Source organism: Lithobates pipiens, unplaced genomic scaffold, assembly GCF_037356315.1.
Source record: "Lithobates pipiens isolate NorthernLeopardFrog02 unplaced genomic scaffold, aLitPip1_a1.2 Scaffold_55, whole genome shotgun sequence".
In the NCBI taxonomy this organism is placed as follows: Eukaryota; Metazoa; Chordata; class Amphibia; order Anura; family Ranidae; genus Lithobates; species Lithobates pipiens.
The window spans coordinates 915051-931599 of record NW_027507877.1 but is presented as its reverse complement, the minus strand read 5'-3'; the positions used below and the strand labels follow the sequence as shown (position 1 = coordinate 931599).

At 45.3% G+C, this 16549-nt stretch overlaps 1 protein-coding gene across 5 annotated transcripts in view; it reads left to right on the top strand.

Moving 5' to 3' along the window:
- LOC143957707 (cytosolic phospholipase A2 gamma-like) overlaps nucleotides 1–16549 on the top strand; it is a 174562-nt gene that overhangs the window by 79132 nt on the left and 78881 nt on the right. For all 5 annotated transcript variants that reach the window (XM_077467401.1, XM_077467403.1, XM_077467404.1 and 2 more), the window contains 2 exons: nucleotides 8101–8241; nucleotides 16335–16385. In XM_077467401.1, the coding sequence (XP_077323527.1) occupies nucleotides 8101–8241; nucleotides 16335–16385 (192 nt within the window). The remainder of the gene's footprint in view (nucleotides 1–8100; nucleotides 8242–16334; nucleotides 16386–16549) is intronic.

Sequence of the window (16549 nt, the reverse complement as noted above, 5' to 3'; positions counted from 1 at the left end):
GATATCACAGGGAGAGAGGCAGAGGGCACAGCAGAGAGCATGGGGGAGGTGGATATCACAGGGAGAGAGGCAGAGGGCACAGGGAGAGAGAGGCAGAGGGCACAGGGAGAGAGAGGCAGAGGGCACAGCAGAGAGCATGGGGGAGGTGGATATCACAGGGAGAGAGGCAGAGGGCACAGGGAGAGAGAGGCAGAGGGCACAGCAGAGAGCATGGGGGAGGTGGATATCACAGGGAGAGAGGCAGAGGGCATGGGGGAGGTGGATATCACAGGGAGAGAGGCAGAGGGCACAGCAGAGAGCATGGGAGAGGTGGATATCACAGGGAGAGAGGCAGAGGGCACAGGGAGAGAGAGGCAGAGGGCACAGGGAGAGAGAGGCAGAGGGCACAGCAGAGAGCATGGGGGAGGTGGATATCACAGGGAGAGAGGCAGAGGGCATGGGGAAGGTGGATATCACAGGGAGAGAGGCAGAGGGCACAGGGAGAGAGGCAGCGGGCAGGGAGAGAGAGGCAGAGGGCACAGGGAGAGAGAGGCAGAGGGCACAAGGAGAGAGGCAGAGGGCACAGGGAGAGAGAGGCAGAGGGCACAGGGAGAGAGAGGCAGAGGGCACAGCAGAGAGCATGGGGGAGGTGGAGAGCACTGGGTGGGTTAGAGAGCATGGTGGTGGTGGGGGGTGGGGGCGGTAGATATAAGCAGGATAGGAGGAGGGGTGGGGCGGCTGCATATAGAAGTATTATTCTCTCCATCTTCCTCCCGCAGTACCTGCAAGAGGGAGAGGAGAAGCATTCAGAGGCTGCGGGAGGAAGATGGAGAGAATGATTCTTCTATATGCAGCCACCCACCCCTCCTCCTATTCAGATTACAGGTGGCCACACTCACATTCCCTCTGATCCGAGGCTGCAACAGTCTCCTCTCCCCTTTGTGGTCACGTCCCCCCCCCCCCGGCTCCAACGGCTAAACTATACTGGCGGCCGCGGAGAGGTGTCTCCTCTAGCCCCTCCCCCCTTCATGTTTCAGTCCCCCTGGTGCCGATGGCTGAGCCTGGGCTGAACATGCAGCCGGGCGGCCGCAGAAAGGTTAGGGAACTGGCGCAGGCTTAAAGAGCAGCCTGCCTTGGCCCTGCAAGTAAGGACATGCGGCCCGTTGGCCCTGGCCCACCGGGCAAATGCCCGGTTTGCCCTATTGCCAATCCGGGCCTGCATAGACCCCAATGGTTACTTTCTCAACAACCTGAATTTGCATTCTTGCTCGTGACTGTTGTATAACAGATGTGATCCCAATAATTACGGTACCTAAAACCCAACCCTTTTCCTTATTCTTATTAAATTGAGACCACGCCGAGGTTGGAGTAACAAAGGCCGCAGCAGCCTACTTTAATTTAAGAAATATTTTCAAATTAACATATAAAATATTAAATATAACATCTGTAAATTGAACCTTCAACATGGCGTTGGTCTGTGCAGGCAGTTCGTATCCATCTGTATAAAATAACCAAATGACACTGCGGTCCCTCTCCAAATCTATTAATAGGCCTCAAGCCGACAAGCTGGCTCAAAGACAACCAATGACCGCAGTGCCCCCATTACCACTTCCTCCGTTATCCAGAAACCACCATCAGCAGCCATACCAGCCACAGTTCCCGAAATATTTCTTCTGACACATATCTCCTTCCCCTGCACAGACCAAACCCCCGCCACAGCCACCACATATCCTCTTCCACCAACCTGCCAGAAACTAAAGAAAAACAACAACCTACACAAAAAAACAACAACAACACAAGTCTAAATGACTATATAAGGGAGGGTGGGCGGGGATTTCTCCCCACGCTCTGGTGACTCACAGTGCGCGGAGGAGACCAAAACACCTCCCCTCCCCCCCCCCCCCCGGGCCGTTTTTAATATTGATTGGACCCTGGGCAAAAATGTTCTTGGGGGGGCCCCCCTCCATGCAATTTCACTCTCCACCTGCTCTGAGACATATATTAAATAGCAGCTAGACTTAAAATCAGTTCTGACAACAAAATCCGTCATATTTTTTTTTCCGACATGGATTTTGTCCGAAACTGGTGTTACATGCACACGGCCGGACAAAGTTGTCGGAAAATCCAATCGTTCAGAACGTGATGACGTTATTTTTCGTTTACAACGGGACTACTTCCAGGCTAGTAGCCAATAGCTTTGGTCTCATAATTTGATCTGAGCATGCGTGGCACTTTGTCCGATCGGAATTCTCTACACATGATCGGACAAAGTCCGATCGGATCATGTTGTCGGAAATTTTTTATATCCAGCTCTCTATAATAAGACCTATAATAAGGCTTGCCCATAGGTAAAATGAATAATCTCCTATACCTGTACGGTTTAGGAGACATTCACTTTGCATTCAGCGGCGTATGCGCTATGAAAAGCCCAGGTGAAGGTCCGTCAGAGACACTGTATCAGATCAGGCAGAAATTGTGATTGGTTGCCAGTGCTTACAGCATATCATTACTGCTTACTGACTGGTTGCTAGAGGTTACAGTAGACATCACTGCTCACTGATTGGTTGCTAGAGGTTACAGCACATCATCTCTTCACTGCAGGGGAGCATCATATGCATATGAATGCCGCCTTTATTTACATATCAATGCTGCTGGCCACAGCTATTTACTTAGTAATGCTGCCGCTATTTACATATGATTGCTGGTTATTTACATGTACACACAGAGTCTGCAGGTGAGTCATCTGTACACATTAGGGCAGAGCTGGGCATTAGTAGCAGTACTTCACACTGAGATATCGGGACACAGCACAGGACTAAAACCCCAAGGGACAAGGGAATTTAAACTGGGGTAGTTGGCAAGTATGAGGCAGGTGCTTTGGGCCCCACAACAATGACAGGGCCCAGGGCAGCTGCCCCTTTTGCCCTGCCTTAAAAACGGCCCTGCTCCCCCCCTCCCCCTTTGGCACCATAGAACCACCCCTCTCTTTCTCTGCTCTCCTCTGTTGACCCCGTCATGTCCGCCCTCCGCATATTCCTTTTATGCATTGCTGCGGGCTTTTTCTTTTCAGTTGTAAAATGATGTCTTTCATGCATCAATGTTTGATCCTGAACTACACTTGCCTTAATTGTATTGTATCAAGCTTTAATAAACCTTTGATTGTGAAAAAAAAAAAAAGAAAAAAAAAAAAAAAAGAGAAACAATATGTCCTTGTACTTATAATGCCGCGTACACACGAGCGGACTTTTCAACATCAAAGGTCCGACGGAATGATTCCGGCAGACCATTCGATCGTGTGTGGGCTGCAGCGGACTTTTGATTTGCAAAAATCCGACAGACTTTAGAAATGGAACATGTTTCAAATTTTTCCGCCGGAACTCCGCCGGACCCAATTCCTACCGAGAAATCTGCTCATGTGTATGCAAGTCCGACGGACAAAAACCGACGCTAGGGCAGCTATTGGCTACTGGCTATGAACTTCCTTATTCTAGTCCGGTCGTACGTCATCACGTTCGAATCCGTCGGACTTTGGTGTGATTGTGTGTGGCCAAGTCCGTTCATTTGGAAAGTCCGTCAGAACTCCGCCGAAAGTCAGTCGGACCTAGTCCCTTGAAAAGTCCGGTCGTGTGTACGCGGCATTAGCCCTTGTACACACGGTCGAACATTCTGACAACAAAATCCGTCAGATTTTTTTTCCGACACGGATTTTGTCCGAAATTGGTGTTACATGCACACGGCCGGACAAAGTTGTCGGAAAATCCGATCGTTCACAACGTAATAACGTTATTTCGTTTACGACGGGACTACGTTGCGGCTAGTAGCCAATAGCTTGGTTCTCGTAATTTGATCTGAGCCATGCGTGTCACTTTGTCCGATCGGACAAAGTCCGATCGGATCATGCTGTTGGAAAATTTTTATGTCCAGCTCTCAAACTTTGTTGGTCGGACATTCCGACGGAAAAAAAAGGTCAGATGGAGCCCACACAAGGTCGGATTATTCCGACAACACGGTCCGATCGGACATTTCCCCGTCGGAATGTTCAACCCGTGTGTACAAGGGGCTAAGGGTGTACAATCATATTCTCTGTAGTGTTCAATATTATCTGAAATAAACCAATTTGTAGTGTACTATCCTCTTAATCAATCACGTGTCATTGGGCGAAGGTGTGCGATCTCATCCAGCGATCCATGTTAAGGTATTGATTGTTACTTCACAAAGGACGTTTGTTTATATTTTTCACCATTTTCCATCTTCTGAAAACATATTGATTAGGAGACGTACTTCTCATAATGATTACAGTAAGACATAAACTTGATAATAATAGTCTTATTGAGCCATGATTGGGTCTTCAGAGAGAGTACGATGTCTCACAGGTACATAAATGGAAAAGTGATTTCACCTTTTATAGTCATTTCTAAGCCCTTGTACAAACGTCGGATTTTGTCCGTCGGATTGTGTCCGAAACTGTTGCATACACACGGTCGGACTAAGTTGTTGAAAAATCCGATCTTTCAGAACGTGATGACATAATTTCGTTACAATGGGACTAGTAGCCAATAGCTTTGATGTAGGAATTTGATCTGAGCATGCGTGGCACTTGGTCCGATCAAAATTCTCTACACATGATCGGAGTATGTCCGATCGGCCCAGTTGGTCGGGAAATATTTCCAACATGTTGGAAAATTGGGTCCGACGGAGATTCGGATGGAATCAGTCCGATGCATACCACACACAGTCGGATTATCCGACGACACGGTCCGATAGGACGCATTCCGATGAATTCTTCGACCGTGTGTACACGGCATAAAAGTGTCCCAAAAGTAAAAACTGTTCTATCTTATAAAAATAGTGAGAAGACATAGCTTGACTTCTTTTCTTTGATTTCAGGAGCCGTGTAGGAACATACTAGAATGTTGACTCTTGGTTAAAGCGGTTGTATACCCTTTTAATTTTTACCTACAGGTAAGGCTATATAATAAGGCCTATAATAAGGCTTGCCCATAGGTAAAATGAATAATCTCCTATACCTGTACGGTTTAGGAGACATTCACTTTGCATTCAGCGGCGTATGCGCTATGAAAAGCCCAGGTGAAGGTCCGTCCAGACGCTGCCGGACCTTGCCGGGAAGAAGATTCCGGCACACAGGGTGACGTAGTCGCGGCTCCGGCCAACTCCGTGTCAGCTCCCTCGGTGTGGACTTGGATCAGATGCCAAGGTCTCGTTCTAAGGTGAGTATTTCATAATGGGCCAGTATGCCTTTGCCTTACGGGTTTTTTGTTTTAAAAAAAAAAAAATGTCTGTGTGGGTATACAACCGCTTTAACTGCTTCCAGCCCGGCCTATAGTACAATGACGGCCGAGCGGGAATGCTGCCTTACTGGGCGGACATCATATGATCTATCGCCCGCTCTGCCTGTTGGAAGACAAATCAGTGTACCGGTCCTTTGCCAGTACCATGTGATTGCTGTGACCAATCACAGCAGATTACATGACAGTTGTACACATGGAATGGCTTTTATTCATAGCCATTCATTGTGTAGTGTTGTGTAGACATGTGCGATTCGTTTCGTACGAATCTCAAATTCGTACGAATTTCCCAAAATTTGTACGTTTGGAAGGATCCGAAATACGAATTGCCATGCGTCCAAATTCTGTACGCAATACGAACTTTTGTTTACGAATTTCGGATTTCGGATCAGTTGTCGTCGCATCGACGACTCAGTCATTATGCTTATTATGAGGGGCTCCCACCATCCCTGTGCTATGCTGACTTCCTCCTGGGGCTGTACCTCTGCTGTGCTCATTATGAGGGGTTGCCACCATTCCTGTGCTGTACTGACATACTGAGCACAGCAGGGGTACAGCCCCAGGAGGAAGTCAGCATAGCACAGGGATGGTGGGAGCTCCTCATAATATGCACAGCAGAGGTACAGCCCCAGGAGGAAGTCAGCACAGCACAGGGATGGTGGGAGCCCCTCATAATAAGCAGCCCCAGGAGGATGTCAGCATAGCACAGGGATGGTGGGAGCCCCTCATAATGAGCATAGCACAGGGATGGTGGGAGCCCCTCATAATGAGCATAGCACAGGGATGGTGGGAGCTCCTCATAATGAACATAGCACAGGGATGGTGGGAGCCCCTCATAATATGCACAGCAGAGGTACAGCCCCAGGAGGAAGTCAGCATAGCACAGGGATGGTGGGAGACCCTCATAATATGCACAGCAGAGGTACAGCCCCAGGAGGAAGTCATCATAGCACAGGGATGGTGGGAGCCCCTCATAATATGCACAGCAGAGGTACAGCCCCAGGAGGAAGTCAGCACAGCACAGGGATGGTGGGAGCCCCTCATAATATGCACAGCAGAGGTACAGCCCCAGGAGGAAGTCAGCACAGCACAGGGATGGTGGGAGCCCCTCATAATATGCACAGCAGAGGTACAGCCCCAGGAGGAAGTCAGCACAGCACATGGATGGTAGGAGCCCCTCATAATAAGCAGCCCCAGGAGGAAGTCAGCACAGCACAGGGATGGTGGGATCCCCTCATAATAAGCAGCCCCAGGAGGAAGTCAGCATAGCACAGGGATGGTGGGAGCCCCTCATAATAAGCAGCCCCAGGAGGAGCAGGCGAAAACTGGACCAGTGGTGCATGGCAGACAATCCGCTTCTCTCTTTCTCATCTAATGAAAATTCGTATTTCGGATAGGAAATTCTTCAACGGAATCTGTATTTCGGATAAAAACCAAACTTCTTCCAACAGCATCGACTGTCATATTGAGGTATATTTTTGCCTTTAAATTCATCGTAACGAAGGTTCATACAAATTAACAAACCTAACGACAATTCGTACTTCATACGAAACAAAACTGAATTTCGGACACGAAACACGAAGTACGAATTAATTTTAATACGAACCGTAACGGAACAGAACGAAACAAATTTATTGATGGCGCCCATGTCTACTGTTGTGTTGATCTCTGTGATTGGTCACAATTATCACATGGTACAGACAGGGCCAATCACAGTGCATCCGTACTATGTGATAACTGTGGCCAATCACAGCTTCATAATAATACACACTGGATCAATATCACTGTTATAAGCGATCAAAGTGTGTGTAAAAAAAAAAAATCCTGATCACTTCACCATAGTAGTGCAGTGACACTATAGTAAGACTGGACTGCTGTGGTCACAGTACAGACAGTCTCTGGGTTACAAGCAAGGTATGTTCTGTTGGTTTGTTCTTAAAGGGGTTGTAAAGTATTTTTATTTTTTTTTAAATAACAAACATGTTATACTTACCTCCACTGTGCAGCTCGTTTGGCACAGAGTGGCCCCCGAACCTGCTCTTCTGGGGTCCCTCGGCAGCTGTTTCGGCTTCCCCCCCCCGCAAGTACTTCTCACGTTCATGCGAGCTCCCTCGCATGGTGAGAAGTGTTTGCGGGGGAGCGCTTCCGTGATACAGCCGGCGGCTATAGCCGCTCGCTGTATCACTCGGCCCCGCCCCCCCCCCCGACGCGCCGCGTCATTGGATGTGATTGACAGCAGCGCGAGCCAATGGCTGCGCTGCCTTCAATCCATCCAATCCAGCCGATCAACGGCCAGGCTCAGCGGTGAAGAGGATGTCGGAGGCGAGCGAGAGACTTTCGAGGGGTCAGGTAAGTAAAACTGGCGGGCTGGGGGGGGGGGGGGGCGGCACTGTCAGATGTTTTGTTCGCGTTAATGCATATTCCACCAGAAAAGTCCGGTCGTGTGTGGGCGGGTCCGCTCGTTCGGAAAGTCCGGCGGACCCCCTGCTGCAAAGTCCGGCGGACCCCCGCTGCAAAGTCCGGCGGACCCCCGCTGCAAAGTCCGGCGGACCCCCGCTGCAAAGTCCGGCGGACCCCCGCTGCAAAGTCCGGCGGACCTCGGCTACAAAGTCCGGCGGACCCCCGCTACAAAGTCCGGCGGACCCCCGCTGCAAAGTCTGGCGGACCTCGGCTACAAAGTCCGGCAGGTTCTGCCGGACTGAGTTTGCCGAATAGTCCAATCGTGTGTATGAGGCTTTAGTGTGTAGAGGACACATCTCTGGATTGACAATAGCTGGAGGAAAATCTATTTTCATCTAATCTTATCTCGTTTTAGATGCTTGGTTTGAGTTCACTCCACACACATCTGGATTCCCCGCTTACAAATGTTATATAAATACTGAGAATCTGGGAAGTAAGTTCAAAGAAGGACATTTATTGGAGAAGCAGCCTGAACGCGACTTGAGTTATCTTCAAGGTGAGCCCAATCAGAAATGGTCATTAACCGACGAGGCAAAAAAATCTTACCTGTGCAATTTATCATCAGACTAATTCATTGTTACAGTGTAATCATTTATATGTGGAGCACTACCCCCGCAGGAGACACCGGTAGATTTGGGTCTTCTGCTCATGGTCCAGCCTTGTGTGAGGCCTCAGCCTTACTGACCCTACCTGTATACCTTTCTGTAAACCTCAGAGGACACACAAGAATTACATAGACTCAAAAAAAATATATAAAAGACTAGAGATTTCACAATGGAAACATTTGTTTAGTTTCAGATTAGTCTGTTACGTTAATAATTTTGGTTTGCCATATTCATTATGTTACAGCGATCCTTTTTTTTAGGAATGCTTTCGTTTATTCAGATTAATTTGTTATATTCATTATTTTTTTTAGTTAAATTTGAAAATGAATTTGAATTTAAAAATGAATTTGAAATAGAAACATTACAATAAAAACAGCAAGGTGTATACGTGAAATCAGATGACGATTCTTACTTAGGCTACTTTATAAAAAATAGAATAAAATAGAATATAATAGAAAATAAAATAGAATAAGACAGAAGAGAATAGAATAGATCATAATATAATACAGCTGAATAGAATAAAATGGAAAATTAAGGAATATAATATATTCTATTTTATTTATTATTTTATCATCTATTTTATTCTATTCCATTATATTATTCTATGAAGTAGGAATCATTATCTTATTTCACTTTTTTACCTTACTGTATTTATTACAATATCCAAATTCCATTTTTTTTTTCCGAATTCTAATTTATTTTCAAATTCAAACTCATTTTTCAATGTTAATTATTTTTTTTATTTGAATTTGGATATTTTTTTTCATTATACTTTATTTCCATTTTTTTTTCCGAATTCTAATTTATTTTCAAATTCAAACTCATTTTTCAATGTTAATTAATTTTTTTTAAATTTGAATTTGGATATTTTTTTTTCTATTATACTTTATTTCAGATGTATTGAAATTCCTTACTATTGTGATTTGGAATTATTTTTTTTTAATTTGAATTTGGATATTTTTTTTGTTCATTATACTTTATTTCAGATGTATTGAAATTCCTTACTATTGTGATTTGGAATTATTTTTTTTAAATTTGAATTTGGATATTTTTTTTGTTCATTATACTTTATTTCAGATGTATTGAAATTCCTTACTATTGTGATTTGGAATTAATTTTTTTTAAATTTGAATTTGGATATATATTTTTTTTTCATTATACTTTATTTCAGATTTATTGAAATTCATTACTATTGTGATTTGGGAATTAGGATACATCCAAATCTCAGAATTTAGATTTGTAACTACATTTGCAGGTTAAAGTTATAAAGTATCAAAAAGTATATTGGCAGATTAAATTCAACCAACAGGAACACAAAAGGGAATGCACAAAAAAAAAAAAGCTCCAACGAGTCCCTTCAAATGTCAGCATTTACCCCCAAGGACCTAAACGGTAGCTCTCCATATGAGACAAATTACCCCAAGTGGCCAACAAAGTACCAATTGTGGATTAACTATGCCACTTGAGACAGACAAAGACCCTATGTTTTTCGGGCCTGAGAGATTATACCGTAAAGCTGAACACAGATCTGCCCTCAGGATAACGTATTCTGAGATTAGTCTTTGAGGTGATCTTCTGCCGAATACGTTGGGGCCTTTTGAGACGTTGGCATTCAGAAAAATAAGGGTATGTCTATTTGTTTGGGTGTAAGTACCAAGGAAGGGGAGACTTTAGATGGAGTTTGATACTTTGAACAAAGGCAGACCCAGTTGCAGCAGTAAGGGGGTGTTGGGGTGTGCACAGTGCAGAGCTCTGGGGAGAAGAACAGGTACCTTGGCCTTGTTGGGTCTAGTCTAGCAACAGAATGAGTAGTTAGCACAATAGTGGGTGCAGGGCTTATACCTGCAGCTTTTTGCAAGTGAGAACTGACAGCGTCAACAATGATTCAGCTTAACTGCGGGCCTTTGACCACTTACCGATCCCTGTCCTTGCAATTCTCCTGTAGCAGTTGGTTGGATGGGGGGGCATTTTCTCGCAGTTGATCGTCCCTGATGGCAGACGAGATGGCATGTACCTTGGCGATTCCCTCCTGTGCTTCCCCATCAGGCCTAGGTGGTGGTGGCCTCTATCAGACTGACATTGAAGAGTAGTCATCAGAGCAGTTGATGGTACAGCAGGCTCAGCTCGGTGCAGCCACATGATTCAGGATACAGCAGCGTCCAATGAAACTCCCCAACTACCCTCCCTCCGTCCCAGGATTTTCCTTTTATGGGACCCCTCCTGCTCTCAGATATCCCTGGGTATCATAATTGGTTTTCCAGTGATGGCCGTGGCTCAGGTTCTTCTCCAGACTACATTTTCCAGAGTGCTACAGCCAAGTGCCACGCATGCTCAGATCAAATTCCTACATCAAAGCTATTGGCTACTAGCCTGAATGTAGCCCCATCGTAATGAAATTACGTCATCACGTTCTGAAAGATCGAATTTTTCGCCAACTTTGTCCGACCGTGTGTATGCAACAGTTTCGGACACAATCCGTCGGACTAAATTCGACGGGCAAAATCCAACGGATTTGGTTGGCAAAATCTCCGACCGCGTGTACAGGGGCTCAAGGCTGAAGGGAAAAAATTGTGACCCTTGTCCAAGCTAGCAAACAGCTAAAGTTCAGCTTGGGAGGCTTGACCCTAGAATTTACAATATAAAATAATAAAAAAATAAATTAGTGATTTTCCCTTATGGATATAACCCTGATATAGTATCTACAATATCTTAATACAAACAGATATATTCCACAAAGCAAAAGGTTGCAAAAACATAGCAATCCAAGGTAAATATTCAGTGATCTATAAAATGCTCAACAAGTCACAAAGGTACATATATAGATCATGAGTGTTCAACCTGTGGCCCTCCAGCTGTTGCAGAGTAGTGATGGGCCAAACGCCCCCATGTTTCACCAATGAGGATGCCTGATCAGGGAAAAACTTCAGACCTGAGCCAAAAACCCTAATGAAGTCTATGGGACCGAACTTAAAAAATCAAAAGCGACTATTTTTAAGGCTTATAAAGTCAGGTCCATAAATATTGGGACATCAACACATTTCTAATCTTTTTGCCTCTATACACCACCAATGGGACAATTGGCTGCTCAGCTGTTCTAATGGCCAGGTGTGTGTTATTCCCTCATTATCCCATTTACAAGGAGCAGATAAAAGGTCCAGAGTTAATTTCAAGTTTGCTATTTGCATTTGGAATCTGTTGCTGTCAACTCTCAATATGAGTTCCAAAGAGCTGTCACAATCGGTGACGCAAGCCGTCATTAGGCTGAAAAAAACAAAACAAACCGATCAGAGAGATAGCAAAAACATTAGGTGTGGCCAAATCAACTGTTTGGAACATCCTTAAAAAGAAAGAACGCACCGGTGAGCTCAGCAACACCAAAAGACCCGGAAGACCACAGAAAACAACTGTGGTGGATGACTGAAGAATTATTTCCCTGGTGAAGAAAACACCCTTCACAACAATTGACCAGATCAAGAACACCCTCCAGGAGGTAGGTGTATGTGTGTCAAAGTCAGCCATCAAGAGAAGACTTCACCAGAGTGAATACAGAGGGGTCATCACAAGATGTAAACCATTGGTGAGCCTCAAAAACAGGAAGGCCAGATTAGAGTTTGCCAAAAAACATCTAAAAAAGCCTTCACAGTTCTGGAACCACATCCTATGGACAGATGAGACCAAGATCAACTTGAACCAGAGTGATGGGAAGAGAAGAGTATGGAGAAGGAAAGGAACTGCTCATGATCCAAAGCATACCACCTCATCAGTGAAGCATGGTGGTGGTAGTGTCATAGCGTGGGCATGTATGGCTGCCAATGGAACTGGTTATCTTGTATTTATTGATGATGTGACTGCTGACAAAAGCAGCAGGATGAATTCTGAAGTGTTTCGGGCAATATTATTGGCTCATATTCAGCAAAATGCTTCAGAACTCATTGGACGGAGCTTCACGGTGCAGATGGACAATGACCAGAAGCATTCTGCGAAAGCGACCAAAGAGTTTAAGAGAAAGAAGTGGAATGTTCTGCAATGGCCAAGTCAATCACCTGACCTGAATCCAATTGAGCGTTCATTTCACTGGCTGAAGACAAAACTGAAGGGAAAATTCCCCAAGAACAAGCAGGGACTGAAGACAGTTGCAGTAGAGGCCTGGCAGAGCATCACGGGGGATGAAGCCCAGCGTCTGGTGATGTCTATGTGTTCCAGACTTCAGGCTGTAATTGACTGCAAAGGATTTGCAACCAAATATTAAAAAGTAAAAGTTTGATGGATGATTGTTAATCTGTCCCATTACTTTTGGTCCCTTAAAAAGTGTGAGGCACATAAACAAACTGTTGTAATTCCTACACCATTCGCCGGATTTGGATGGAAATACCCTCAAATTGAAGCTGAAAGTCTGCAGTTAAAGCAAATCTTGTTTGTTTAATTTCAAATCCATTGTGGTGATGTATAGAGCCAAAAAGATTACAATTGTGTTGCTCTCCCACTATTATTTATGGACCTCACTGTAAGCAAGTTATTGGCCATAAAAGGGGGTATGGAGTTTCGGGTACTTCCCTGGGGGACATGCTTAAAGTGAAACAATAAAATTGGTAAATTCATTTAAATATAGTGCCTGGGTGGTCCTCTTAGTCTGCCTGTAAAGTGGTCCATCTGTACCATGTATAGAACCTGCTGCAGCAAAACTGACATATATAAAGAAAATAAAATTCCAATTAAATATATTTTCCCTGCTGCGAGCCATTGCCAGTAATACAAACATATAAACAAAAAAAAAACAGGGTGGGGATCCCCCAATGCACACCAATCCCATGAGGTATTGCAAGGCAAAGAAGTTACAAGCATGACTTCCAAAGGTCTCCCAAAGACAGAGGCATGATGGAACTTGTAGTAGGGCCACAGGTTGAGCACCCATGATGTAGATGATATATTATCATATTATTGTGTGGAATATATCTGAAAACTTTAACTTAAAAGTGTATCCTTCAAAATATCTATACAAAAAAAAAAGGAGAGTCGCCCTGGGATTTTAAATGAGGTGGTCACAGTTAGCCACTGAGTAACACAAGTAATAGTAGTATAAATGTTTATTAAAATAATTGTACATACACGGATAATATAGCATACTGGCTCAGCCAATAGATTTGCACAAAGTCAAAAGAATAAATCAAGTTGTCAGGTCACCTTGAGGCGAGGTGACAGGTGCACACCGTAGGGATCAGGAGTGCACCGCAAGGTTGTGGACCCTATGGCTGACTGCTGCAGATGGGGGACAGATCCCACCGGGGTTAGAGCGTAAGATTCCCTGGGGCGCGGAGTCTAAGAGCCAGCAGGTGTTCACCAGAGCCGAGAGTGGTGAGGATGGACTTGGCTGCAACTGGCTCCAGGTCGCGACCCCCAGGGTCCCCCAGCTCACACCCACAGTAGGCAACAGGAGGATAGGGATGGTGAGGGACAAAGCCAAGGTCGGGACCAGAAGCAGACAAGAATAGTCGGGGACACGCCAAAAGGTCAGGATCACAGGCAAACAGGGATAGTCAAAGACACGCCAAAGTCGGTAACGGAAACCAGTAGACACGCACACGGCAGGTAACAGGAAGCTAAACACACAAAGGAATACACAATGGTTGATCAGCACTGATGGCCTGCAGTGCACAGGTTATTATAGGGCTCCCTGATAAGGCCTGGGGTGGAGCCATGCTTAGAGGAGAGGTTATAAAAACCACCAGGTGGAAGTGGCTGACCTCTTAGTCTGAACACATGAGGGGAGGTAAGCAAACACAGGAAGATCACTGCATAACCATGACACAAGTTGATACAAACATTATACAATGCAGTATATACCAATGCACGCATCAGATAACCCGACGCGCGTTTCACAAGATCATTGCTCGCTCATCAGGGGTGGATGCAGATGAAGTGTATCTAAATAGACAAAAAGATGTGTCTCAGTGGTAAATGTCAGAACAATGGCGGAATGGGCCAGAGCAAAACAGCCCAATACTTACCAATAAACGAAACCAGAGTCTCCATCGCCGAACCCTCAAATGGACGGCAGCAGCCAGAGTGTGGCACTGGAGCTGAGGGGGGAGAAGACCAACACAGGTAATGGAGCAATGGAGACTCTGGTTTCGTTCATTGGTAAGTATTGGGCTGTTTTGCTCTGGCCCAATCTGCCATTGTTCTTACATTTACCACTGTGACACATCTTTTTGTCTATTTAGATGCACTTCATCCACATCCACCCCTGATGAGCGAGCAATGATCTCGTGAAACGCGCTTCGGGTTTTCTGATGCGTGCATTTCTATATACTGCATTGTATAATGTTTGTAACAACTTGATTTATTCTTTTTACTATGTGCCAATCCATTGGCTGAGCCAGTATGCTATATTATCCATGCATGTACAATTATTTTAATAAACATTTATACTACTATTACTCGTGTTACTCAGTGGCTAACTGTGACCACCTCATTTAAAGTCCCAGGGCGACTCTCCTTTTTTTTTTTGTATAGATATTTTGAAGGATCCACTTTTAAGTTAAAGTGTCCAGATATATTCCACACAATAATATGATAAGATATCATCTACATCAAGGGTGCTCAACCTGTGGCCCTACTACAAGTTCCATCATGCCTCGGTCTTTGGGAGACCTTTGGAAGTCATGCTTGTAACTGCTTTGCCTTGCAATACCTCATGGGATTGGTGTGCATTGGGGGATCCCCACCCTGTTTTTTTTTTTTTTGTTTATATTTTTATATTACTGGCAATTGGCTGCAGCAGGCAAAATCTATTTAATTGGCATTTTTTTTTCTTTATATATGTCAGTTTTGCTGCAGCAGGTTCTATACATGGTACAGATGGACCACTTTACAGGCAGACTAAGAGGGCCACCCAGGCACTATATTTAAATGAATTTACCAATTTTATTGTTTTACTTTAAGCATTATTAAAATCACTGCACCTGTAAAAACGATATTTAAAGCGGGAGTCCGCCGGGAGTGCGCGTTTTTTTTTTTTTTAAAGCCATCAGCTACAAATACTGCAGCTGCTGACTTTTAAAATAGTGACACTTACCCGCCCAGCGCGCCCGCGATGTCGGCACCCGAAGCCGATCTCTCGATCGTCTCTCGGGTGCTGCCGCCGCCATCTTGGGTATGGGAATCAGGAAGTGGAGCCTTTCGGCTTAATTTCCTGGTTCCCTACTGCACATGCGCGAGTCGCGCTGTGCAATAAGGATGGATCCCGCTGCCTCTGGGATCTGTGTGTTTCCCAGCAGGCAGCGGGGGACTTTCGGAAAGGGGCGTAATCTACGCCCCTTTCCGCAGAGAGCTATCCAGGAAGTGGGTGCAGATACCTGTACTGTACAGGTACCTGCACCCCCCTCCCCCCTGAAAGGTGCCAATTGTGGCGCCGGAGGTGCAGTATATACCAATGCACGCATCAGATAACCTGACGAGCGTTTCACGAGATCATTGCTCGCTCATCAGGGGTGGATGCGGATGAAGTGTATCTAAATAGACAAAAAGATGTGTCACAGTGGTAAATGTACCAACAATGGCGGAATGGGCCACAGCAAAACAGCCCAATACTTACCAATGAACGAAACCAGGGTTTCCATCGCTGAACCCCCAAATGGACAGCAGCAGCCAGAGTGTGGCACGGGAGCTGAGGGGGAGAAGACCAACACAGGTAATGGAGCAATGGAGACTCTGGTTTCGTTCATTGGTAAGTATTGGGCCGTTTTGCTCTGGCCCATTCTGCCATCGTTCCGTTATCACCAGCATCAGCCATTCTTTTCATATCTTCACCATCATGTGATACATACGTTCTTGACAGTTGGAGAGAAAACCCATAGATGAAGAATATGAATGTGTATATGGGCTATGTGACTAATAAATACCATACACTCATCTACAATTCATAACTGTGATCCTCATTATATTCAGCACTAATGCGTCTTTTTTCTTTTTTTTTTCTCTGCAGGATTGTGGGGCAGTGCACCCGGTGCTGATTGGTTTTGGTTGTTCTTTCATGGTAGGTGTTCAGGCATGTACTGGCCATCGGGACTACCGGGAGTTTCCCAGGGGGCTGATGGCTCAGTGGGCCACTCTGATGTAAGGGGGGTGGTGATGGGCCACTCTGATGTAAGGGGGTGCTGATGGGACACTCTGATGTAAGGGGGCTGGTGATGGGACACT